Source organism: Psammomys obesus, unplaced genomic scaffold (assembly GCF_907164565.1).
Source record: "Psammomys obesus unplaced genomic scaffold, mPsaObe1.curated_primary_1811, whole genome shotgun sequence".
In the NCBI taxonomy this organism is placed as follows: Eukaryota; Metazoa; Chordata; class Mammalia; order Rodentia; family Muridae; genus Psammomys; species Psammomys obesus.
This window is the reverse complement of record NW_026596134.1, coordinates 266294-290005: the sequence shown is the minus strand read 5'-3', so window position 1 is coordinate 290005 and position 23712 is coordinate 266294. Positions and strand designations below refer to the sequence as shown.

Genomic DNA, 23712 nt, shown 5'->3' with positions numbered 1-23712 from the left:
CTAGTGCAGCTATCAGCACGAGCTGGCGGTAGCCAGTCGGCGGACATCTATGCTGGGGACCAGTGTACCTGAGTGGGGCCAACTCTCAGCTGCCAAGCAAGCCAGGCCTGAGCAGGGTGTAGTGTGTCAGGGAAGCTGGAACCTGAAATGGACCAGCACACTGGACAGTACCCAGCTACTCACACACTTGATACACATACAGCGCGTGTGCCATTCCCACTTTAGTCTACAGCAGCACCTTACCTTGGGCAGGCGTGAGGTAGACTTCATCCTATGAGCCCCTCTGGTCCATGGAATCTTCCCTTGGCACCAGGCAGGCAGTCATGAGCATGCCATACACACCCTTGAAGAATGATTTAGCAACACACACACACACACACACACGGTACCAGGACTTCCACGACAGGCCCCATACCCTGAAATGGCTGCTGATGCCATTTCCATCCTTTGTCCCTGAGTGGCATCTGGGTTGTGTGTGTGTAGTCACTCATGTTCGTGAGGAGACATGCATGTGTTGTGAGTGCACGTGCATTTGTGAATACCCAGGGGAGCCCGAGGTCAGCCTTGGAAATCGTTTCTCAGAAGCCATCCGTCTTTAGTTTAAGGCAGGTTCCCTTGGCCTAAAACTTGCAAAGCAGACAAAGCTGGCTGGCCAGTAAGCCCCAGGGATCTTCCTGTCTGTCTCCCCAGCGTTGCACTCACAACCACGTGCCAGCACACCTGGCTTTTGATGTGGGTACTGGGCATTGAACCCCTCTCGTCATGCTTGGGTTCTCTCCCCGCCCTGGGCATCTTCTGAGGCTCATCGTCTCGTTCCACAGCATCTGCTAAACTTACCTGAAAGTTTTCATTTGGGTCCACAACTCTTCACCTCTGTAGGTTCTGCTTGGTTCGGACCACACAGCACTTCTTAGATATCTTTTTAGAGCATGGTAAGCCACCTTGCTCTATGGTTGATGACTGAAAACCCTAATGTGCATGCAAACACCTCCGCAGTCTGTCCCTCAGGTTGCTGATCCCAGGCCTGGCTTTCCGTAGGTCTGGGCTTCTTGACTGTGGTCTGCTCAATGACCTTGAAACATCATTTATAACATAGGCAGAATTCTGGGGTGGGGAGGTTTGTATTTATCTCTACTGTGCACTTGAGGGCCTCAGGAATTATCATTTAAGAAGAAACTTGAAGCCTAGGGGGCTTTCCAGGCAGTGTAATGGTGGGGACGTAAGCCTCATGTCTTACCAAGTCATGGTGAAGACTGACCATGCCTCCCTGGCAGTCTTGCCTCTGGACTGCCCAGCGTCTCCGTGTCTATTACTGCTGGGAAGACACAGCAGCTACCATGAAGACCCCCATAACATGCACTGCAGTCCAGAGAAATGGCACAAGGTATCCCCAGCAAAAACCTTGGCAGTGGCCAGGCCAGGTTGTTTACCCAGCAAAAAGTAGAGCGAGACCCACCGCTTGAGAACTAAGCTGCTCCTCACAGCTGTGAGATCTGGCCCTGCTCTTTGCCTTCTGCCAGCCTCTGCCCCGCAAAGGGGTGAAACAGCCTGTGTACAGACTGGCAGGTGGCCCCAGGACTGGCTCCCAACACCCAGCCCTGAAGCCACCACAGCTCATTCCTTTGTTCCTACGTAAGATAAACACAAGAGGGCACTGGCCAGAAGTCCATGCTGTCCTTGGGCTTCCTTCTCTCAAACTTGGGGTCTCTTAGGTCTTCTGAGCGCATCATTTCTGAGCAGTTCCCTGTTTCACAAAGGCCATTTACCCACACTCTCCGTACCCTGTCCCCAGGACAGTACCACTAAAGGCAGTGTCAACTAATGCAGAACTCCAGCAATGTTCGAGGCTGAAGTCACCTACTGCGCTGAGGTCAGCAGAACCACCTGACCTCAAAGACCCCACATCAAATGGCCCAAAACCCCCATGTGTCCCTTCTCCCTATGCCCCAACTACAAGTAGAAAAAAGGAACAGCCCAAAGAACAGGGAGGCCAAAACGTTTAAGTTATTAAATCAAATATACAGAGTGATTCATTTAATATGTACATATTTACAGAAATGCACTTTCTCAAGGAGGGGGGCCGGGGCTGGCAGGTGGGCAGCGGCCTGGTGCCCACGGCAAACGCTGACAGCTGGGAGGGGGTCTGTGTGAAGGCACTTGTCACAAGCTTCAATACTGCCGCCGTCCCGGGAGGGAAACCGAGCAGTTGGGAAGGGCACTTCTGAAAGCACAGTTGGAGATCTCTGGAGAGTTCTGGGCGGAGGAAGCAAGGACAGTGGGCTGGAGGGGCCGGCCAAGGCACGGGCCAGGTCTGCTTGCCAGCCTTAGGCCACGCCAGTGACCTCCAACCCCTCTGACAACCACAGGCGCCACCAACAGCTATGGTACCCGGCACCACATGGGCCACCACAGGTCCCATGGACAGCTACAGGCCAGCCCCAGCAGCCAGTGCCACTGACAGCCACAAGCCAATGGCCACAGATGTTCTAACAGCCACAGGTCCCACTGACATCCACAGGCCAGGCCGACTGCCATGGGTGCCACTGACAGGAAGCTACAGCTAAGACAACAGCCACAGTCCTGCTGACAGCCTCAGGCCATGCTGTCAGTACAGAGCTCTCTGAGAGCCACAGCCCAGCCCACGGGTCTCCAGCCAGAGAGAAACTCAAATGAGGAATAAAAAAGAAGATTCTGTAAACAGCGACAGCCTGTGCTAACAAACATTATACGATTTGGTGAGAACACAAGCACGCCCTGCTCTCCTGCCACAGTGCGTGCGGACACGGAAACTTTACAAAAATAGCAATGATCCGAGAATACTCCGTTGTTTTCTGCCTGACAGCCATTGAATAATTTATACAAGGTTAAAGAAACGTAAAAAATAAACATTTGTTTTTTGTTTTTGGTTTTGTTTTTTACACAAAATAAAGAAACTATGCACACGGCCTTGGCCTCCTATGGTCCGGCAGGCAGCGTGGTGCCGGCAAGAGTTCTGGGTGCCAGCCTCGCAGCTGGCCTACTCCCTGTCGGCACAGCGCACATCCTTGCTGCTTCTGACTGCACGGTTGTCCACTTTGGGCCCTGGAGCCCAGCAGGTTGGCCTTCCCAGGGAGCAGCTGGGGTCTTTGGTGAATTTGTGTGAGAGGAACTTCTCTGCCTCTGGGGAGTCCCCGTCTCCACGGCCCAGCTCCTCATCCTCCTCGTCCTCCCCACCAGCCCCGTGACCAGCTGGCCCGGGCAGTGCCTCTGCTGCCCTGCGGGGCGGCGGTGTGAAGTTCTTGCACTGATAGAGTACATCCTTGTGGACCCCGGGGCCCAGACCACTGCTGCCCGGCCGCTCGATGGGGTTGCGGATGGGATTGAGCGGGGCCCACTGGTTGTTGGTGCTCTCATCCCGTGGCAGGCGGCTCCTCTCGCGCTCTTTCCTGCGCTTTCGGGTCCACCATACGCAGATGACCACGCAGGCAAGCCACAGCACACTGAACACACTGCACAGCACAGGAACCAGCAGACCTAGGTGAAAGGAGAGGAAGTAAGCATTCTTGGGGGCCCGAGACCAGGCGAGGTCTCTTCAGATTCCGGAAGGGCGCTGGTGGCAACAGATGTCTCATCCCTCAGAGAAGCATCCACCCGCCGATTCCCACTGGTCTGTGAGCCACCCCCGCCATGCCAGCTCACCTGTGGAAGAGCCGCCCATAACAACCGTTTCCACTTTGACCTCAGTGACAGCCAGCAGCAGTGAGCTGTTCCCCTGCTGAGTGATGGCAGCCACAATGGCATGGGCCGTGCTCTGGATCAGGCTGCTATCCGCCAGGTCCCTTGCTGGGCTGAAAGACTGTAGCAGAGGATGACACTGGGGACAGCCCTCAGGTACCCTGTCTGCATCCCAGGAGCCTGCTATGGCCGCTGCCCATACCCTGACTAGTTCCTAGCCAGATCACAGAGGGCTGCCATGGGTAGAGCTGAGTCAGTGGCTGTGCTGTGCATGGCAAGGAGACCGAGAGACGGGAAACTCAGTGGACAGGATCTTGATGGCAGGAATGCGCCCAGCACAGAGACTTAGCGAGTGGCCCGACTCTCCCCGTCAAACCCCTGCAACCTCCTCAGTCCTCCAGCTCCCAGATCTGCGCCTAAAGAGCTACACAAACACAGTGGGCCCCACCTCTAGCTCTCCTGTGTGCTCTGATCACACACTAGCACCCAGCCTGCACCCAAGGCATTTCCTCTTCTCCCCCATTCCCGAATACTGTGCCCTTCATTGCTACATGCCACAAGGCTACCTTGATCTCCTGCCTCAGCCTCCCGTTTGCTCGCCTCCACCCCTGCCGTGTCATGGCTGCCTCTTTCAGGGATAGTTCCAGAATATCCTCTCCCACCTCCTATGTGCAGGTGAAGGATCCTACCCAAGAGCCCATGTCCACAGCTTCAGAAGCCAGGCAAAAGGGACTTGTGCTCTGTGGCTGAGACAGGAGTCCTGGCAGTTGCTGCTCATGAAACTCCATTTCCCACTAGTCTGGTGCCCACCTTGGCATTTCTGCCTCTGCCCTGGGCCTGTCAATGCCTCTGTTCAACCATGCCTTCCATTCCATGTAGCCAGCACTGCCTCACCGAAACAAGCTCTTGTTAACCGCACTGGGCTCTAGGCCGTTCCTCATAATAGAATCCCATCTCATGTCCTTGTTGCCTTCCCACGGACTGCCCACGCCTGCAACCCCAGAACTCTGGAAGGCAGAGGCACGTGGATCTCTGTGAATTCAAGGCCAGCCTGGTCTACAAAAATGAGTCCAGGACAGCCAGGGCTACACAGAGAAACCCTGTCTCAACAAACCAAAACAACAACAAGACCACCAACCACCTGAGCATCTTGGTATTCTCTTATAGCTCTTAAAGCCCAGCTTGCTGCTGCTGTCCAAGTGGATACAGCATCTCACGCACCCAGCCCACTCAGCTGTGGAGGTGCCGGGGAAAGGGGGTGGTGTGAGGGGGTGCCAAACCAGGCTCCTCAAGTTCCCATTCTCCAGCCTCCATTATGCCATGTAAATGGCCCCTCCTCCAGTTTGCCACTGCCCCCCAAGATGCCAGCGTTGTCACAGCCACTGAGGGTTTAGCGCCCGCTCAGGCCCCCACTCACACTCACCACAGCCACCTCCACGGCACTGGCCCCTGAGGGTGCACGGTCACAGAGCAGCAGCAAGAGGCGGTCACGGGCCGCTGCCCTCGTGGCAGGCAAGGCTCGGATGCCAGAGCAGATGGCGCCCACGGTGGTGCCCTGAGCAGACAAGCAACAGGTTAGCAGGGCCTAGGGCCAAGATCTGAGGCCACTCATCTCTCTGCTGGCAGGGGCAGGGCTTTGTCCATGAGGCAGAAGAAGAGCAGTGGGAGCCTTCCCTGCCCCTGACCCGGTACATCTGTAGGTAATAGAAGGGGGTTGGGAGGGTGGGGGAGGAGCTTAGGAAAAGTACAGTCTGGCAGGATGGGCATGGTGGGTTCCAAGCACCCGTCGCAGGGGTCAGGCAGGTTCGTTCTAAATACCCAGAGCATGAGGATGGGACACTTTCAGAAGCAAGAACTAGCCTTTAGATGGCAACCCAAAGTATAGTGGCCCACAGCAACCCTGCGGTCTAGGCCCCTGGAATGCTGGGTAAGTAGACAGCCCAGACTGGATCGACTCTCTCCCTCTGGCCCACAACCATGGGCCTCTGGTCTACGGGAGCAGAGCTGTGGCCAGACTATCACTCTGGGGGTGAGCTCTGAAATCCCAGGTGCCCGGGATCACTGACCTGAGGCACTTGGTCACGGTTAAATCGCAATGTGAGGCGCGCACAGTTGTTGTCTAAGTGGGCAGTCCGTGGCAGACAGGGGGTGCTGGGTGGCAGAGGCTCCTCAGCCGTACACTCCCCCCAGTTCTCACAGGGCGGCTGCAAACACTGACCCAGGGTCTTCTCCTGGCACTGCTGCCCGGGTGGGCACTGGGCACTCAGAGCACTGGGATGGCCAGATAGCAGACAAGGCTTCCATCCACACCACACCTGGGAAGACACCCCAGGAGACACACGGGGATGTGGAACCACAGGTAGGCACAGGCAGCACATCCAGATAAGACATGAGTCTCACGCCAGTGTCTGCACCACCGGGGGCCCTAGGGAGGCAGGCAAAACTCCACTCCGGAAAGGACTTTCTGTCAACGCAGAAAGAGCTAGGCGGACCCTGGGGTGGCCCTCAGTTTACCTAAGTGTACTGGAAGGAGAGGTGGGCCCAAGACCCCTAGAATGACCCTCGGAGGTGGGCAGCCTTATCCACCTACACCCCCACCCCTGCACCAGCCTCTTGATATCTGAGTGAGCCTCGAGGCTCAGGTTACTCAGGGTGGGTGAGGGGCCGGCCCCACCTTGCTGCAGTCCCGGTGGCCATCCTGGCAGCGGCAGCTGTTGCAGTCTTCTACCCAGGAACTCCCATGTGGGAAGGACACGCCCCGGGACCAGCAGGGCCTCCTGAATATGACCACTGTGGTGAGAAGGAGGAGGCTCAACAGAGAATCCAAGCACTGGAGGATGAGCTGGTCCACGCCCTGACCAACACGGTCACGGCTGGCCTACCTTCCTGGCATCGGGGGCCAGAGCGACCCGGCGGGCAGCTGCAGCGATAGCCGCTGATCTCATCCACACAGGTGGCCCCGTAAGCGCATGGCGAGGACTGGCACTCATCCACGTCTGCGGGGAAAGTGGCTGTGTCTCTTACGGCAGGCTAGCATCCCACACAGGGACCGGGGTGTGGACAGGCAGGAGGATGGGAGGGTGCGAGCGGCCCCTGACCCACAGCTACCTAGGCTGAGAGTGTTGCTGCCGCTGTCAGTTTGCCGATCTGAAGCCCTCTGACCCACAGGCTGGTTCCCTCCTCCGCCACCTCTGCATGCAGGGGCCTCTGAGGTGACCACACCCACAGAAGCATCCTCACAGTCAGAGGGAACCTGAGCACCCTGCAGCCTGCCTCCCTCCTCCCAAGATGCTCTTCAGGGAGGAACTAAGAATCCATAGGACAGACACACAAGAGAGACCGCCTATCAGGATATGGATGTTTGTGCTCCTCAGCTCTTGACACCGAGGTCATCAGGAGGGGCCAGGACAGACCCCCACCCTCCATCTCACTCCTTCTATCCACGCAGGCTGCTTACTGATACGGCAGTCAGGGCCCGCAAAGCCAGGCGCACACTCGCAGCGGAACCAGTTGACGCCGTCGACACAGATGCCCCCGTTGTAGCTGCAAGGGCAGGGGGTGGTCAGAATGGGTTCCCCGAGATCCCCCCCCCCCGCCTCCTGGGCTGCCACTCACCAGGGCAGAGGGTTGCAGTCGTTGGTATCTGGATTTGAGGGAAAGACAGGGTTATCTCAGCCCTAGCCTCCCCAGCACACCTGGGCAGCAGATCTTTGTGCCTGAGGTTCATGGGTAGACACTATCCTCTCCACACCAGCCTGGCACGGCCAGCAGGGACGTGCCAGGAAGGCTCAGGAACCCCAGGCAAGCCACCGGGAACGGGGCTATAGCTGGAGTGGGACCTATGTCTTGGCAGGAGCCTCGGGCTGCACAGCGTTGGGTCAGGGGAGAAGATGGACGCTGCAGATCTGGGCTAGGGGCAGGGCAGGTCTCAGAGCGTGGCTGTGTGAGGTGGACAGGTGGAGGGGCAGCTCTTCCGGGCCATGGGAAGAAGGGGTGGGGAGCTGTGTGGAGATAAGCAGGACCCACAGGCCTCCCCCACCTGAAGCCCCTCCAGCTCACTATGTGTGCAGGTACGGCCCTCCCAGCCATCCCGGCAGATGCAGGAGAAAGAGTCTCCGCTGCCCACACAGGTGCCTCCGTTGGCGCAGGGGTTGGGCAGACAGCTGCTGTTCTTGGCTGCAAGGAAAGAGAGAGGGCTTCTTGGGCTGCCTGGGCAGACCCCGACGGCTGGGGCAGGCAGCCCAGGGTGGTGGTGGCGTGGGGTGGGGGGGCTGTGCTGGGGGCGGGTGCCTCACCGATGGTGCAGGTGCTGCCCTTCCAGCCCGGAGGGCAGGCGCAGCGGAAGGTGTCACCACTATCGTAGCACGTGCCGCCGTTGCCGCAGGTGTAGGCGTCGCACTGGAACTCGCCTGCAAGCACATGGCCGCTCAGCGGGCGGGCGGGCCACATCGACCACCGAGGGGTCCTGGCGAGCAGCCCCCCTGCTTGTTTGCCTCCCCCCCCCAGCACTCACGTGAGTGGCAGGTCTTGCCCTTCCAGCCATCGTCACAGGCACAGTAGAAGTCATTGACCAGGTCATAGCAGCGGCCGCGGCTGTGGCAGGGGTCGGGGAGGCAGTCGTTGGGATCTGGGGGGAGGACGCCGGTCAGCGGGGGTCACCGGCGCTGGGGAGGGCTTCACGGAGAAGAGCAAGAGCTGGGCCCAAGCACATGGGAGCCTGGGATCCCACCCCAAGACTTCAGGCCATGCACACAAAGCTGAGTAGGGCACAGGGGTGGAGCCAGGCCTCAGTCAGCGGGGCAGGCGGGGGAAGGCAGGGTTCACACTCACTGATATCGCAGAGTTCGCCTTCCCAGCCACTGGGGCAGAAGCAGCGGAAGGAGTCCACCTCGTCGATGCACGTGCCCCCGTTTCGGCAGGGCTGGCCCATGCAGTCGTCAATGTCTGCGGGAAAGGCTGGGTGAGCTGGCCCTGCGCGGGCCGGCCTGCCCCGCCCCACCCACCCGAGTGCCACTCACTCTCATGACAGTAGGTGCCTGTGAAGCCACTGTCACAGACGCAGGAGAAGTTTCCCCCAGGCAGGCTGACACAGTGCCCATGAGGGCCACATATGCCAGAGGGCGCCACGCTGTGGGTCCTGGACCCTGCTTCGAACCCGCAGCCATCGATCACTGTGGGAAAGATGGGCAAGGATCAGACCCACCTCCATCTGGGCTCCCACCCGCCCTGGGGGAGGGGCGCCCCACCCGGCACCTCGGCATGCTCCGCCAGGGCACGTCTCCCTGCGTGCTGAGCAGTTCTTGCCGCCAAAGTCTTCTGGGCAGGCGCAGTAGTAGTCACCCTCGAGGTTGTAGCAGCGAGCACCGTTGAGGCAGGGACTGGGGTCACAGAGATCCAAATCCACCTGCAGGGAAATGGGGGCGTGCATCTTCGAGAGGCCAGCTCTTCACGGAAGCACCGCTTACTCTACACAACCAGGCCCTCTCCGCCTTAGACCAGGCAGGGCCAGGCTGAAGCTCCCGCCCACCCGAGATGGTCCAAGCACCATCAGCTGGACGGAAACACCTGTGGGCCAGCAGCCCCCTCCTACCGCCCTCGCCTCCACAGCAGCCAGGCTTCCTCTGCCTCCCACAGGCAGCATCCGGCCTTGGCTCCTCCTGCCGGCAGGAAGGCCAGCTTCTGACCCCCATGTTGCCAGGCTGCCCTCAGAACCAAGAGAGGTCCTTCCCGAAGCCAGCACTGCCATGCTCCCTGGACCTGAAGCCAGGCCTTTGCCACGGGCCCCTAAGAAGCCCACTGAGCAGGAGGCTAACCCTTTTTGCAAAGGCCAGAGCAAAACCACGTGTAGCTAAGGACCAAGGAGATCCCCCAATAGGGGTCAGAGCGGTAGCCATGGCAGTCACCCACTTCTTCCCAGGCCCACCCTTGCCCCGTGATGGGCCCCCACATCATCAGATACTTGATTCTGCCTGTGGGGGTCTTCATGCAGGCTGCCTCCCTGCACGGTTCCATGAGATCGCCCTGACAAAGGACAAGCCTGTCTCTGGGGATGCCCTAAGGCCCTCCCAGCCAGGCTTCTGAGGACCGTGTGGGCAGTGCTCCCGGCACACCGTGGGGTAGCTCCCACCAAAACCTCCCAAATTACTACCTCACAGTGAGGCCCGGAAAGACCCCTCGGACAGTGGCAGCGGAAGCCATCCACCAGGTCCTCGCAGATGCCGCCTCGGCGGCAGGGGCTGCTGGAACACTTGTCGTACTGCAGCTCGCAGTGCCGGCCTCCGAAGCCCCGTGGGCATACACACTGGTACCCATTTACCAGGTCCTAGGTGTGTGGACAGGTGGGTGGGTGAGCCTCATGCAGCCCCCATCCCGCTTCCCTCGGGCCACCCTCCACCCTCCCCAGCCTCGGCAGGGCACATGGCAGCCGTCTCACCTTGCAGGTACCTCCATGCTGACACTGCCCGTGACAGTCATTGATGTCTAGGGGCAGAAGGGCACGTGGGCAGGGTCAGGGGCGCCCCCTCTGTGCTCCCCAGCCCGCCCACCTGCGCCGCCCACCCATACTGACTGATGTGGCAGTTGATGCCCTTCCAGCCCGGGAGGCAATCACAGTAATAGCCGCCAATCAGGTTTTTGCAAGAAAAAGCATTAAGGCACGGCTTCCCTTCACACTCATTGGCGTCTGTGAATGAGACAAGGGGAGCCGTGGGGCTCAGGCCCCACTTTCCCACAGTGCCCGGCACCTGGCACCTGCAGCCCCAGCAGCAGCAGCCACATGCGCAGCGCACAGCCCGTGCACAGACGGCCCCCAGGGAGCCCTTACCCAGCTGGCAAGTAGCGCCCACCCACTGCTCCGGGCAGATGCACTCAAAGCCGTCCACCTGATCCACACAGGTGCCGCCTGCTGCGCACGGATTGGAGGCACACTCGTCAATGTCTGCAGGGGGAGAGAGAGAGAGAGAAATGTTGGGGTGTGGCCAGCGAATGGAGGGCAAAGTCAGTGGGTGAGCGTGGCCAGTGACTGTGGGGCCATCTCTGGTCAGGATGGACGCACGGACTGTGGGGATGGGGTATGGTCAGTGAGTGTGAAGGCGTGGCCAATGAGCGGAGACACAGCCCATGGGGGTTCTGTCTGCAGTAGGGGTGCCTAGTCCCATGTAAAGAAAGGAACCGGTTGTCCGCTGTGGGCTCAGCCCTCTACCCACACCTGGAGGTGCTGCCCACTCTCCACCTTGTGGAGCCCCAGACACTCACCAAGGGCACAGGTGGGTCCACGCCAGCCCGATGGACAGTGGCATTCAAAGCCTGACGGCACTTCATGGCAAGAGCCCCCGTTGGCACATGGGTTGGAGGCGCAGGCGTGCTCGGCTGTGGAACCGGAGTGAGGAGAATAGTACCTACCGAGCTCAGGCACCCTCCCCAAGCCCACAAGACCCAGAGTTCAATGTACAAGGACAAGGCGGTGAAAAGCGGGCGCAGCCAGGCTCCCTGGGAAACGGCATTCCGACATACCCCGCTCGCAGTTCTTGCCCAAGTAGCCCTCGGGGCAGGCGCACAGGTATTGGTCAGGCTCCGCATTGATGCAGGTACCCCCATTGACACAGGGGTGGTGGCTGCCACAGTAGTTCAGGTCTGGGCACAAGGGTAGGACTCTCAGAGATGGGCCCAGCTTCAGAGCTTAAGGCCTGGCCCTGCCCACTGCCCACCATCTACCTTTGTCACAGAGCAGGCCACCCCAGTTGGTCTCACAGTCACAGTGCCAGGGCTCCATACAGCTGCCGTGCACGCAGCCAGGGTAGGGGACACACTCGTCACAGAACTTGCCCTGCCAGCCATAGCTGCACCTGGGAACCGAGTGATGAGGCCATGAGCTGGGCAGATGAGTAAGGGGTATGGGAGGCAGGCACAGAAGTGCAGGCCACCCCACACACACACACACACACAAACACACACACCGGGTCTTGGCCCTAGAGAACAGCTCTGAGCCAAGCAGGGGTTACAGCCCGCCGGCCAACCTCACTGTCACAGGCATTCCCGGCTACTGGCCGAGATGGTCGGCCCAGCTGTCCCGTCACTCCTCCCTGAGCTATTCTAGGACTCAGCCCTGAGCCAGGCCCCACAAGCAGGCGCCGGGAAGGAAGGCCCAGCTGAGGGAGGCCCAGGGATGTAGTGCCAGGTCCTGCTCCCCAGGTGCTGCTGGGACCACAGCAGCAACCAGGGTCTGAGAAGGATGAGGAGACATCAGGAGAGGTCATGGCCACCTAGCCCAAGGGCTGTGTGACCTGAGGTACTGCCCATCTTCTCCTTGCTACTTAAAGGCAGAGGTTTCTCTGATTCCTAGGGAAGTCCAGCCACGGGCTGCCTAGTCGGCCCGATGGGAGGGCCACACTAAGTGGGACTGAACCCAAAATGTGGACCTGAAGGTTTCAGCTGACACCATAGCCTTAAGACCTGGCTTTGCCCATGCTGCTGATTAGTGCCGCCCTCTGGGGAGTCCCTCAGGATGTAAGTAGGTGGCCAGCAGAGGCAGCAGGTGGGAGTACAGGGCTCTCCATGCTGCCCTCTGGGCCCTGGACAAGACTCTGGGGGGCCCCTTCCTTAAAGGCTAAGGTCCTGTGGGGCAGGAATGACGTGCAGGCCACGTCACTTCCACACTGACACCCGCCACAGGAGTTATTTTTATAGAAGGAAAAACCACAGCCCTTCCTGAGCTGCCTGGAGCCACGCACACAGGCAGTTATCAGCCTGGCTCACCCAGGCTCACGTAGGGAAACTGAGGCTGTCTAAAGGATGTAGTAGGCTTCCCATCTCTACTTGGAGTCTTCTCTCCAGGTGACATGGGGAGTTGAGGGACAGAAATGAGGCTGTGACTAGCCTTGGGTCATCCACCAGGGAGCACCATGGCTAGCTCAGAGCCCAGACCCTGTGAGTCCCAAGGGTGAGTTCTCCACCCTGGGCGGGACATCCCGCACCAGACCCCACCTTGTGGCTTTTCTGCCAGCAGTTCCAGGGCCTGGGGAGGGTGGCAGGAAAGCGCAGCCATCTCCGCAGTAGCATCCGGTTGGGGAGGGGTGTCCTCTGCTGAAACCTGAGCCCTGGACAGCAGGAGGCCATTTGGCCTCCCCCTCCAGCCCAGGGAGAGGCGTGGCCCTCACTTACTGCCCCATACCCCCCAGCTCATCTCCCCAGTGTTCCTGTCTGTGTGCTACCCACAGCCTTCCTGTACTGTCGGGGAAGCTGACTTCTTTCATCTCCCTCCTGCCCAGCACTGACCACATGGGGATGCTGGTAAGGCCACCAAGGTAATGTAATACTCCCTGGGCCACAAAGTGAGCGTGGGGTTGAGGGCAGGCTCCCGTGTTTACCACCAGTGGGCCGCATCTGCCCGTAACTCATGCCTAGTTCCAGCACACTGCTCAGAGCCAGGCTGTAAAAGACTACACCAGGCAGAGAGCTATCCCCATGGACAACTTCTGCTGCCCGCCCCGCCCCTGCCTCCTCCTAGGATGTGGCCCATCCTGAGCCAGGTGCTCCACACACTGCCTCGAGTCACACTAAGCCTGTCTGAAACCAGCGTGTGCCAGTGGTGCTGGGGGAATCTCCACTGCACATTCATTTCCGTTTGCCCTGGCTGCTGCTCACATAACCACCAGGCCATTGCCACCACACCCCTCCCCAGCCCACCTCAACTCCCCACCCCCTGGCCATCCTCTCCAGACTAAACAGTCTATGCCTGTGTGAGTCACTTGCCTCACTGTCCGAATCTGAGAACACACACGAAGCACGCCCATCCCTCAGAGGGCACCCAGGGATGGTGAGAACCATACCTTGGTAGGCCTACGGCTGCAGCTCCACCAACCTGAGTGTGCCTCATCTCCGACCCTTTTCCTACACCCTCCAGCACCTCAGCTCACACACCCGAGGGTGACAACCTTCGCCCCACTCTGCTCGACCCTCTACGCTACCACCTTGACTTCATTACCTCCACAAGGCTTCACGGGCCTCCAAGGGCTTCTACTCTCTGCTCCAAGCTGCAGGACCCCTTCCAGCCTCCCTTTAGCTCTGTCAAGCCCCTTGCCAAGCCGCCTGTCAGTCTCTGTCTACATGCCTCCAATGCTGCCATCCAAAATTATCCCCAGCCTCTTCTCTCCACCTGACCACTGGGCTCTGAACAATCCTGGGTGCCACGTGCTCTGCTGCCTTAAGGCCAGGCCTATCCAAAACGCCCTTTTTTATGCACGCCAGCCTGCCTCTCCCATAGCCATCCCTACCTCGGCCACCACAGTGCCACAGTTTAGTAGCTCCAGCTACCAGGTTTGCGGGTCCTTCTTGGCCATCCTGCGCACCCACATCATGCTTATCATCAAATCCCTGCCCCTGAAAGTATCGGCAGGCCCTGCCCACACCTCCACCCCACTGGCCCATGACTCTCCTTCTGTGGCCTCCCAAGTACCTTCCTCCTCACTGCCACCCTGGCTCTTCCTACCCAGTGGCTATGTGGTTCTCCTAAGCCTCTCCTGACAGAGCCTCTCTTCTCCCTAAGCCTGCACACCTCCCTCTGTGGACTGTGTCAGTCTCTCCCAGTAGTGTGCCACCATGACTTCCTACTGTGCTCTCTGGGCAGCAGACTCCTCATATTTATGAGCATTTACCTTGGCCTCCGTCTCTCGGTGGTGTGACCACCTGGCTACCTCCCTTGTCCCCATCTAGATGCCCTATGGGGAAGGCGTCACTGGGCACAGCACATGCTCAGGACAACACTGCCCCCTTCACAGCCACGAGGTTCACAAGGGCAGGGCCCCACTTCAGCTCTGTGGCATCTGCCTCCCTGCACGGTGGGTACCTGGCATGAAACACATACTCCGTGGCCTACCGAAGCCCTCAAGGTGCCCCAGCTGCTGCAGGCTCAACAGCAACTCGGGTAGAGAAGGGCAGGCATGGTGCTCACCTGCACTCCCCAGGCACGGTGCATCCCCCGTGGAGCAAATTACATCCTTGTTTACACACGGCTGGAACAGAGGGGCAGAGAGAGAGGCAGAGCTGCAGCCAGCCCTGCTGGCCCTGCCCCGTGTGTGCTCCCGCCCCCACACTAGGGACCCCCTCACCTTCCTTGCACTCCTTGCCCATCCAGCCATCCATGCAGGCCTTGTTGCCATACTGGTCGCAGGTGTAGTGGCCGAAGAAGTCGTTGCGGGGCCGGCAGAACTTGTTGCAGGTCGCACTGTAGTAGTTCTCGTCGCAGCGCACCCGGATCTGCAGCTCCAGGTGTGCCACGTGGCCGCTGAAGTGCAGGCTCTTCCAGCGGTCCTCGGGGTTGATCATGCCGGCGTGCGACACCCGCTCGATCAGCAGCTCCTCTTTGGGAGCAGCAGAGTCAGCCAGCGGCATCGGCTACCCGTCGGTCCCCCGGGGGTGCAGCACAGGCCTACCAGGCAGCTTTGGGGGCCGCAGGGCAGCCGGGCAGAGGAAGGCTGCCACCCCTGCAGGAGCCAGGGGCAGAGGGCAGTGGAGACACTGTCCAGACCTCTGGGAGGGGGGTGGGGGCAGAAACTCTAACCCAGGGCCCTGGAAGCTAGCACTCCTGCTCCACCCTCACGAAGAGAGGTTCGGGTCAAGAGGGCTATAAGGCCTAAGCTTCCTTCCACACTCGTTGGGCACCACACCAGCCATGGGCCATCATTCTCTCCTTCATGTCCTGCCTCTGGCTTCTAGAAGCACCCTACCGACCTGCCTCAAAACACAATTCTGGGACCCCACTTACACAGGCGGGACTGTCCCGCAGCGGGACCTCCCAGTGCACAGCTCCCGCCACTGCCGTTTGGGAGCCTCTATGGCAGCCCGTCACAGAGCCCTCCCGCTGCCGTAGAACAGGACTACATGGGTATTCACTGCCTTGGGCTAGAGCTCTCCTAGTGCCTTTGCCTCAGGCCTACTGGCCTGCCCTTGTTAAGGCCCCTGATTGCCTTCCTTGGACCTTGGCTGACCCCTACCCTGAGCTCCCTGCTCTCCCGGTTCACATATCCTTGGTAACATCACTGGTGGACTTGGGTTTCATGGTCAGATTGCTCTGAAGGTCTCAACATCTGACCCTAACCTCAGGTCCAATCCATCAGCCACCCTGTGCCTCCACCTCTGAGGACAGTCAGAGACCCATACTCTCAAAGCCGGCTGTTTCATCTTCCCTGTTGGCTTTATTTTGGCCTTGCAGACTCTGCCCAGACAGCAGCCAGAGCACTCCATCCCCAGGAAGAGGCCAGTATCCTCACTGGCCCCATAGCCTGCTAGACCTCAAGAGAGTCTTACTGATGGCCTCAGCCCCCACCACAAAGAACTCCACCCAGATCTTCAAGCTCCACCCAGATTTTCTGATCCTGCCTCTGGGTCTTTGCACCTGCTATCACTCTTGTCTCAAGGAGCTTCCCCATCTGTCCACGGAAAACCTCTGCCTCATCACTGAAAGGCTGACGTGACCTCACCACATACACACACCTCACATAGAACAGTCAGCTTTGAGGTGGAGGAAATGCCACAAAGCCAGATACCCCCACAGAGGGTATCTCATTCCACTGTGTCACCAACATGGACCCCGAAAGAGTGCACTGAGGACACCAGGAACGAAGGACACTATACGCACAGCTTTGCAAAGCTACAAATATGGAGAGCTCCTTGACACCAGAACAAGATCCTCAAGATACATGAGCCGTTGCCCTCAGCGGCCGGAGGACCGGGGACCTGCACACAAGCACTCTGGCCCAGGGGACAGTTTCTCAGCACCTTGGGGGAATTCTTACTGGCAGCCTCCGTCCACCTAGCCACCCACCCACATCCCCCAGTCCAGGGCACACTCACCATCTGGAGTGGTGTCATTGTCCCAGTCCCAGGCCTCCACAATGAGGGTGAAAGAACGCTGCAGATACAGAGGGCAGCTGGTCAGGGGCGGAGGCTCCCTCCCACCTGCTGCTATGCAGGTGGGGGTAGGGTGCAAGCCCCTGGCCTGTGTGGCTCTGGCTGCTCAAGCCTAGCAGATGACCCTGTGGTGTCCTCCCATCCCCATCCCTGTCCCCAACACTGGCCTGTATCCTCCACAGACCCCAGATATCCCAGCTTAAAAGTGGAGGACTCTCCCTGCTGTACCTCTTAGGAAACTCTGACTCCTTACTCTTGGGGGTCCCCAAGGCTGAGTTCAGCCCCCCCATGCAAGCTCCTGAAATCAGGAGAGGATAAAGGGAGGGGATGAAGCATCTGTGGGCAGAGCAGTTCCTATGGGAACACATCCCTGCCCCTCACTAAGGTTGGAAATATGTACTGCTCTATATTTTAAGCCCACGTGAGAGGATGGCGCCCTGGCTTCTCAGCAGTCCCTCTAGCAGGCGCATGGAGGTGTTTTCCCAGAGCCCCCAACAGACAAAACCAGCAGAGTGTAACTGTCAGCCCAGGACACGGGTTAGGAGGGTCTCTTGCTGTTCAGGTAGGGGATACTGAGGCTCAAGAGATGCTCTGCTCAGAACAGCCTCAGTCTCTAATTATGGCCAGCCCTCACCATCTGTCCCTTCTGCCCCAGGCCACATGATGAGTACTGCTGTTAGCTGTTACCTTGGCAACATAAGACCCACCCCTGTGAGAGGGTGGCCTAAGCCCACCACCCTTGTCCCCCAGGCACGGCTTCCTCTGCAGCCTGGCTATGCTGTTTTCTCGGTCCTCGAGCCCTCCCCTCAAACTCACTGGAACCCCATCTACCCTGGTCTAAGCCTTCTAGAACTTATCCCATTCCCTACTCAGGCTGCCACCCCAGCCTCACTGGGCAGGGTGTTGGGAGACTCTGTCCAGTTCCTGTCTGCTGGCACCTCAACATGGACAGCCCCACTTCCTACTCTGGCACCTCCTCCTCCAAACACCTGTCTTAAGACACAGGGCCCATGCCACTGTGAGCAAGGCTGAAAGCAGAGGCCCACTGGTCTCCTCTAAAAGCCCCCTGGGCGAATGAAGCCACTGTTAGATTTCTTAATACTAAGTGCCCCTTAAGTTCTCTTCCCCACCCTCATACCCTAGCTGCTCCTCTCCCTGGTCTCCGAGCAACCACGGGTCTCCCAGCCCCATCCACCAAAGCCTAAGAAATCCTCACTGTGCTCTCTTCATCTGCCTGTGTACAGAGCCTATTGGGTGCGCCACAGTTTCCACCTGCACTCCAGCACACCATGCCAACCACCTGGAAAGCCATCCTCAGCGGCAAGTGGGGCACCTAGTCTCTTCCCAGGCCTTACCTTCCCTGTTTCTTCAGCGTCCTTCACCCACCCACTGATTAGAGTGCAGAGCATAGTTCACACATTGCCTACAGCCCCTGTACCAACAGATGGAGCCAGAGAAAGTGAGGGAAGAGCCTGGGTCATACAGCCCCAGGAGAAATAGGCCATAGCCCAAGGGAGAAAGCCCTGTGAGGGCTGAGAGCGCAAGGAATGTGAAACAGGGAGGGCCAGTGCACAGCGCTCCACAGACCCACTATGGACATCCTCACTGATTCCCATCAAAGCAGGTGGCCAGTGGGATCTGAGGCCAGCAGCTTTCAGCACTCTGCTGCTGCACAGGAGCAACGAGGGTAGGCTGGGCGTGAGCTCACTGCCATCATTGCTACTAGCCAAGCCCACCAGCTAGGTATAGAGGCAATAGCCACAAGGCAGGCATAAAAGCTGGGGTCTAGATTCTCTGCACACACCTGGGCTTCAGGCAAGCCAGGAACACTCCCAGGAAACCCATGCCAGCCACACAGGTAGGGTTACCACCACCTCAGCCTGAGCCCAGGGCTCCGATTACCTGCTCCCGCAGGGACACGGGCCCGCCCGCTGCCCAAGAGGGCCTGTCGCCCGCCAGCTGGGCTCCCTACACCTGGATGGCAGGGAGTCATCCAGGGAGAACCTGAGCCAGCAGGCAGGCGGCACCTGTGGCTTCTCCCCACCTGCCAGTGGCCCCCCAGCTCCTCCCTTCCCCCATGCCTCCAGGACCACATCCCTCACTACAAATGGCAGTGTGCATCCCTGCCTGGGAAGCCAAATCCTACAGGTGACAGAGGGACAATGGTGCCTAGGCAAGAAGCCTGTGGGATCTTGGGGTCCTTGGAGTGTGTGTTGGGGGGCAGGCTGGGAAAGCTGGAGGACTATGGGAGAGACAGAGAGCTATCACCTGCCCAGGTTCCCCAGAAACAGAGAGAAAATCCTGGTCCCTCCTCCTAGGCCGGCCCTCATGGGCCACCTGCCTGCCTGCCTCTGGAGGTCTGTGTACCAGAGCTTCTTCCCACAAACCTGGCCCCAACCCAACTCCAGAACTGTCTGGTCAAACTCCAAGTCTACCTGCAATCCTCTCACGCAGCCCTCAGACAGAGCTAACAGAACAGCAGACAAACACAGGAAAGGCAGACCTGGGCCCGGTGTGCCACCTGGCCCCATTGCCAGGGTACTCAGCAGCCCAACATCAGGTGCTAGTCCAGCTTTCTAAGCTAGCCCCTGACAGAGCTCAACACTTGCTGCCAATGCCCCGATCCCTAAACACAGACACATTTCTTGAAATCAAAACTTTGGAGAGGCCTAGGCCCCTGTCAGCATTGTCACCCAAGGGAATGGGGGAAGGGCCAACTCTCTTGGGCTCCAGTCTACCTGCAATCCCTCCACCTAGCCCTCAGACCAAGCTAACAGGATAGCAGACAATAGGCCACCCCATGGCAGAGCTTAGACAGCCGCACCTCACATGAGACTAGCTGAGGCCTAGCCTACGTGCCCCACTCACCCACTGCTGGAGAACCCAGGTTCCCTCTTTGAAGAAGGAAACACCCAATCAGCCAATGGGTACCCTAACACTCCTCATGGTCATCTGGGATTGCAGCTAACTCAGGATCAAGACGGAGATGGCCATACCCAGCTCAGGATGGGGTGTGTGGACAGGACTAGTCCAGGATGGGGTGTGTGGACGGGACTAGTTCAGGATGGGGTATGTGGACAGGACTAGTTCAGACCTTCAGTCTTAACTAACAATGATGTCTAACAATGATGTCTCTGGGTTTGGGGATTAGTGTTCCTCATCTCCTCACTACCAACTCTCTACGTCAGGCCCTTGCCTGACTCTCTGGGACCTCTCACTGGCCTAACCCACTTCCCACTCCATCTAGATCCCCCAGATGCATCTGCCAACCCAGATGCTCACATTCACCCTCTGCCCATCACACTACATCCCTGTCTTCCAACCACTTCTGTGGGCCTGGGAACAAAGGGCTACCCACTTCCATGTCTGAATCCTGCTCCGACCGTGAGGGAGAAGGTCAGGTACAGAATTAAGTGCCACCTGCCCCTAGCTCCACCCAAGGACTCAGGGTCTCATGGGGATATGGGAGGCGTGGGACGTCCACAGGCGTGATGAGGAGGTCAGTGCCCGTCCTCGTCCCAGAAGGCACGGAGGGCAGCATGACCCTTCAGGGTACATGCTAGGCACAGATTCCAGAATAACCCATCTGGGTCACACAGGGCCAGGCCAAGTGTCCATGCACCCGGCCTGCTCCAGCACCCTCCGCCTGACTAGTTACAGCACCCTTCAGCCCTCTGTCTTAGTGGGACAGTCCTCCCCTGACCACCTTGCCTTGCCACACTCAAGAACACACTTGGCCATGTGCTGAACAGCCACTAGGGGAGAGGAAGGACTTACACAGGACAAAGCCACACTGGGGACTTCAGTTTAGGACATGCTGGGCATTCTACAGACCTAGGCTTCAGGACTCCCTGTCAAAAGGTATTGCATCCACCTCAAGGGAGGAGAGCCAGGCTTCAGAGCTGTGGCTATCTCAGCCCTTCTGAGACACAGAAACCAGGTCAGCCTCAGACCCAGCTCACACTCTCTCATGAACCCCAGATGGGCCACGGAGCTCACACCACCAGTCTTCCAGTTCTGACAGTGCAAACATCACTGGTCTGCCACCAAGGAAACAGACTGGACAGGGCCGCACCCCTGGGCTCAAACGCCAAGCTACTCAGGCAGAAGGCCTGTAAGCAGAGACCTGCCCTCTCTAGCAGCCTTTCACAAGCAGAGCCCCACTATACGGGTTAAAAGTGCCTTTCTCCTCACTCAGCTCACAGGAACCCCCTGAACACGACATCCACTGGAACCCAAAGGAAAACACCTACTCTTCTCAGAACCCTCTGTCAGCCACCTGCTCAGCCCACAGAGCTCAAGCATGTGTGGTGAACATGGCCTCCCTGCTGCTAGGTAGAGGCAGGCAGCAGAGCCACTCCAGGGAAGACACACATCTCCTGGGACCATCTGCAATCTGATGTGGGTTGCTGCGCCTTTCTGCATCTAAGAATCCACTCAGAGGCTCTGAGATACACCCAGAGCCACAACGACACCAGTGCAGGCTGGGGGAGGGGGGAGAAGGGGGGTGGCTTGTGACGAGACGGTGCTTGCTCTCACCCATCTTCCACACCATCCCATCTTTCCTCCAACTCAAGGTACCCAAGTCCCAGCTGGTCCCTGCTGCCCCCAGAAACCAAATGCTCCAGTGGACAACTGGATTCCAAATGCACCCTGGCTTCCGGGCAGAGCTGAGCTTGTGGCAAACCAAGCAGCATGGCCGCAGGGCTGTTGCCGAAGAGCGGAAATACCAATGGACTGCCATCACGGCACCAGCTCGACACCTGGCAGCCAGGTCATGCAGCAAGAAGGGGAGAATGGGAGCTAGAACTGTCCCCCAAACACAGGATACCCTTTAACCCCAAACCTCCATTCAGGCCTAGAAACTTGTCCAATCCTAAGGCATTTGGGGAAGCCAGCTGGAAACAGAATGAAGGAGGTTAAAATGTCCTCAAGACCAGGTACCCTGACTCCAAGAAAGGCCAGGGCCTGTTCCATCCCGTCCCACACCAACCAGCCGGCCATCGGGGCAAAGAGCCACAAGGGACACGCGTTGGCCCGCCACATTCCTCCAGGCCCTCCCTGCCCCCACACCCACCGCTGCCAACTCGAGCAGAAAACACATCCTCAGGTAGCGATTTAGAGCCACGCTGGCTCGGGCCCAAGCGCAGATGACAGGCTGTGGGCCCTGCTCAGACCTGCCTGCTGTGCTGCTGTGGGGGCGAAGGGGGCGGGGCCCAATAGTAACTGCCTAGGGCCCCTCCCAGGCCTGCCCCTGCCTTTTTTCATTTCAGGGACACACTTCCTATCACAAGCCCCCAGGAGGTGGCCTGGCTAGGCCCTGGAACAGAGGACACCGTACCTAGCGAGCAGGAAAAGGTGTAAGGATGGAGACGCAAGCTGGGTGGCCTTGGAAGAAGGAGTTTTCCGGGGCTCAGAGCAAGGGCAGAGCACAGCAGGGGAAACCCTGCCCTCCCAATCTTGGCCATGGCTGGCCCCCAGCTCTGCATCTCCCTCAGGACCAAGGTACCAGGCAGACTCACTCCCACGGTCTCGGTGGCTGGACCAACCGCAGGTCCTCTGTCAGGAAAGCTCTTGGGTCACTGTCTGATATGCCACTCCACTCCCTAATCAAAGGCCTCCAGACCCACCCATACCAGCTGTTTTGGACCTGATTCTCAAGGCTACGTCCACATGCACTTCCGAGCCTATCTAATGCCACACCTGCAGACAGTCAGGTAAGGGTATGAGCCAGGACCAGAAAGCAAACAAAAGCAAGCACCATAAGGCTCCCTGCTCCCAGGCCTTTCCATCACAGGCATGGGGCCTATCTCCCCCAGTGCTGGATCCACACCATCCTTCTTCCTAGCATGCCCAGGCTTGGGTTCCTGCCTGAGCTGGCCAACCCTAAGCAGGCAGGATGCTTCCCAATTCCAGAAACTAAGTGCCAGAGAGGGCTACAACTTGGAGCCTCAGTTAGTGTCTCTTCCCTTTGGGAGGGGGTCTTCCCATCTGTAGCAGCTTCTGCCAACACACATACACACACCAGGCCATCCCAGCGCAGGTCCCAGGCGCCTGTCCATGCCCCCCGGGCATCCAGGAAACTGCAGGGCAGGAACAGGCTGGCCGCGGGCCCGGACTGCTCCGCCAGGGCCTGCCCCAGACCAGCCCCAGCACGCGCAGGGCACATGCCTGCGCAGCCTGCCGGGCCGCAGGCGCCTCGCACCTCCCCACGCGCAGTGCGACGTAGGCACACTCCGAAGCCGCCGTGCAAGAGGGCCTTGGCCACCCCGCCCCGCCGCGACCCCGAGCCTATCGGCCCCCAGGCTACCCCGCACGCCCACGTGGCCAGGCGCGAATCTGGTCGCGAGAGCACGCGTCCCAGGCCCGCCCGCTGCGCGGCGCCCCCTGCCGGCCCCGCCCCGTCTGGGCGCGCGCGGCCCGCACCCGCGCGGCCGCAGGTGCTGAAGGGACCGCGGCGGGCGCCGAGGCGCGCAGGGAAGCTGAGTGCGGGGGAGGGGCGCACGTACCGGCCAGGCGAACTGAAAGGGAATGACGACGAGGCCCGGGTCCTGGTGGCCGCCGGTCCGAGACCGCGCGCGCGCTCGGTCCCCCGCAGCGCCCGCCGGCGGCAGGTAGAAGGAGTTGCCACCCAGCACGGGCGTGGCGCCGTAGCCGTAGCTGCAGGGCCCCGTGGGCGTCACCTTGGCCTGGTATTCCTTAAGGCACACGCGCACGTACGTGTCGCACTCGTCCCGGCCGCAGCCCCCCGCGCGCGTCGTCCGGCCGTCGCCGTCACAGCAGGCGCCGCTCAGCAGCTCCCCGTTCACGTTCCGCAGCGCGCTCAGCTGCAGCTCGAAATAGCCCATGGGCCGCGCCGCCTAAAAATAAGGCAGCGGGGAGTGCAGGGAGGCGCGGGCCGGGGGTCGCCGAGCCTCCGCCCCGCCCCCACCCTCGCGCCGTTCCTAGGGCTCCGGACTGCGGCCGCTTGCGCGCCGCCCGGCCCGGAGGAGCGGCCCGGCCCGGTGCGCCCCGTCCGCGCCCGTCGCCGCCGCGCGCCCCGCTCACCTGCACGCACAGAATCAGCAGCAGCAGCAGCAGCCGCCGAGGCAG

At 59.6% G+C, this 23712-nt stretch overlaps 1 protein-coding gene across 4 annotated transcripts; it reads right to left on the bottom strand.

The window, feature by feature from the left end:
* Positions 1–1989: 1989 nt before the first annotated feature.
* Jag2 (jagged canonical Notch ligand 2) lies at positions 1990–23712 on the bottom strand (the record flags this gene model as incomplete). 4 transcript variants are annotated; one of them, XM_055593135.1, is given in 26 exon segments in its annotated part: positions 1990–3513; positions 3679–3835; positions 5132–5269; positions 5781–6029; positions 6389–6504; positions 6597–6710; positions 7172–7257; positions 7330–7357; positions 7774–7890; positions 8010–8123; positions 8228–8341; positions 8545–8658; positions 8733–8885; positions 8968–9118; positions 9863–10036; positions 10148–10194; positions 10283–10396; positions 10538–10651; positions 10969–11082; positions 11227–11346; positions 11428–11558; positions 14663–14723; positions 14820–15071; positions 16564–16621; positions 23130–23480; positions 23668–23712. In XM_055593135.1, coding segments are annotated over 26 exon segments (3729 nt in total), but the record flags the coding sequence as incomplete, so codon positions are not given.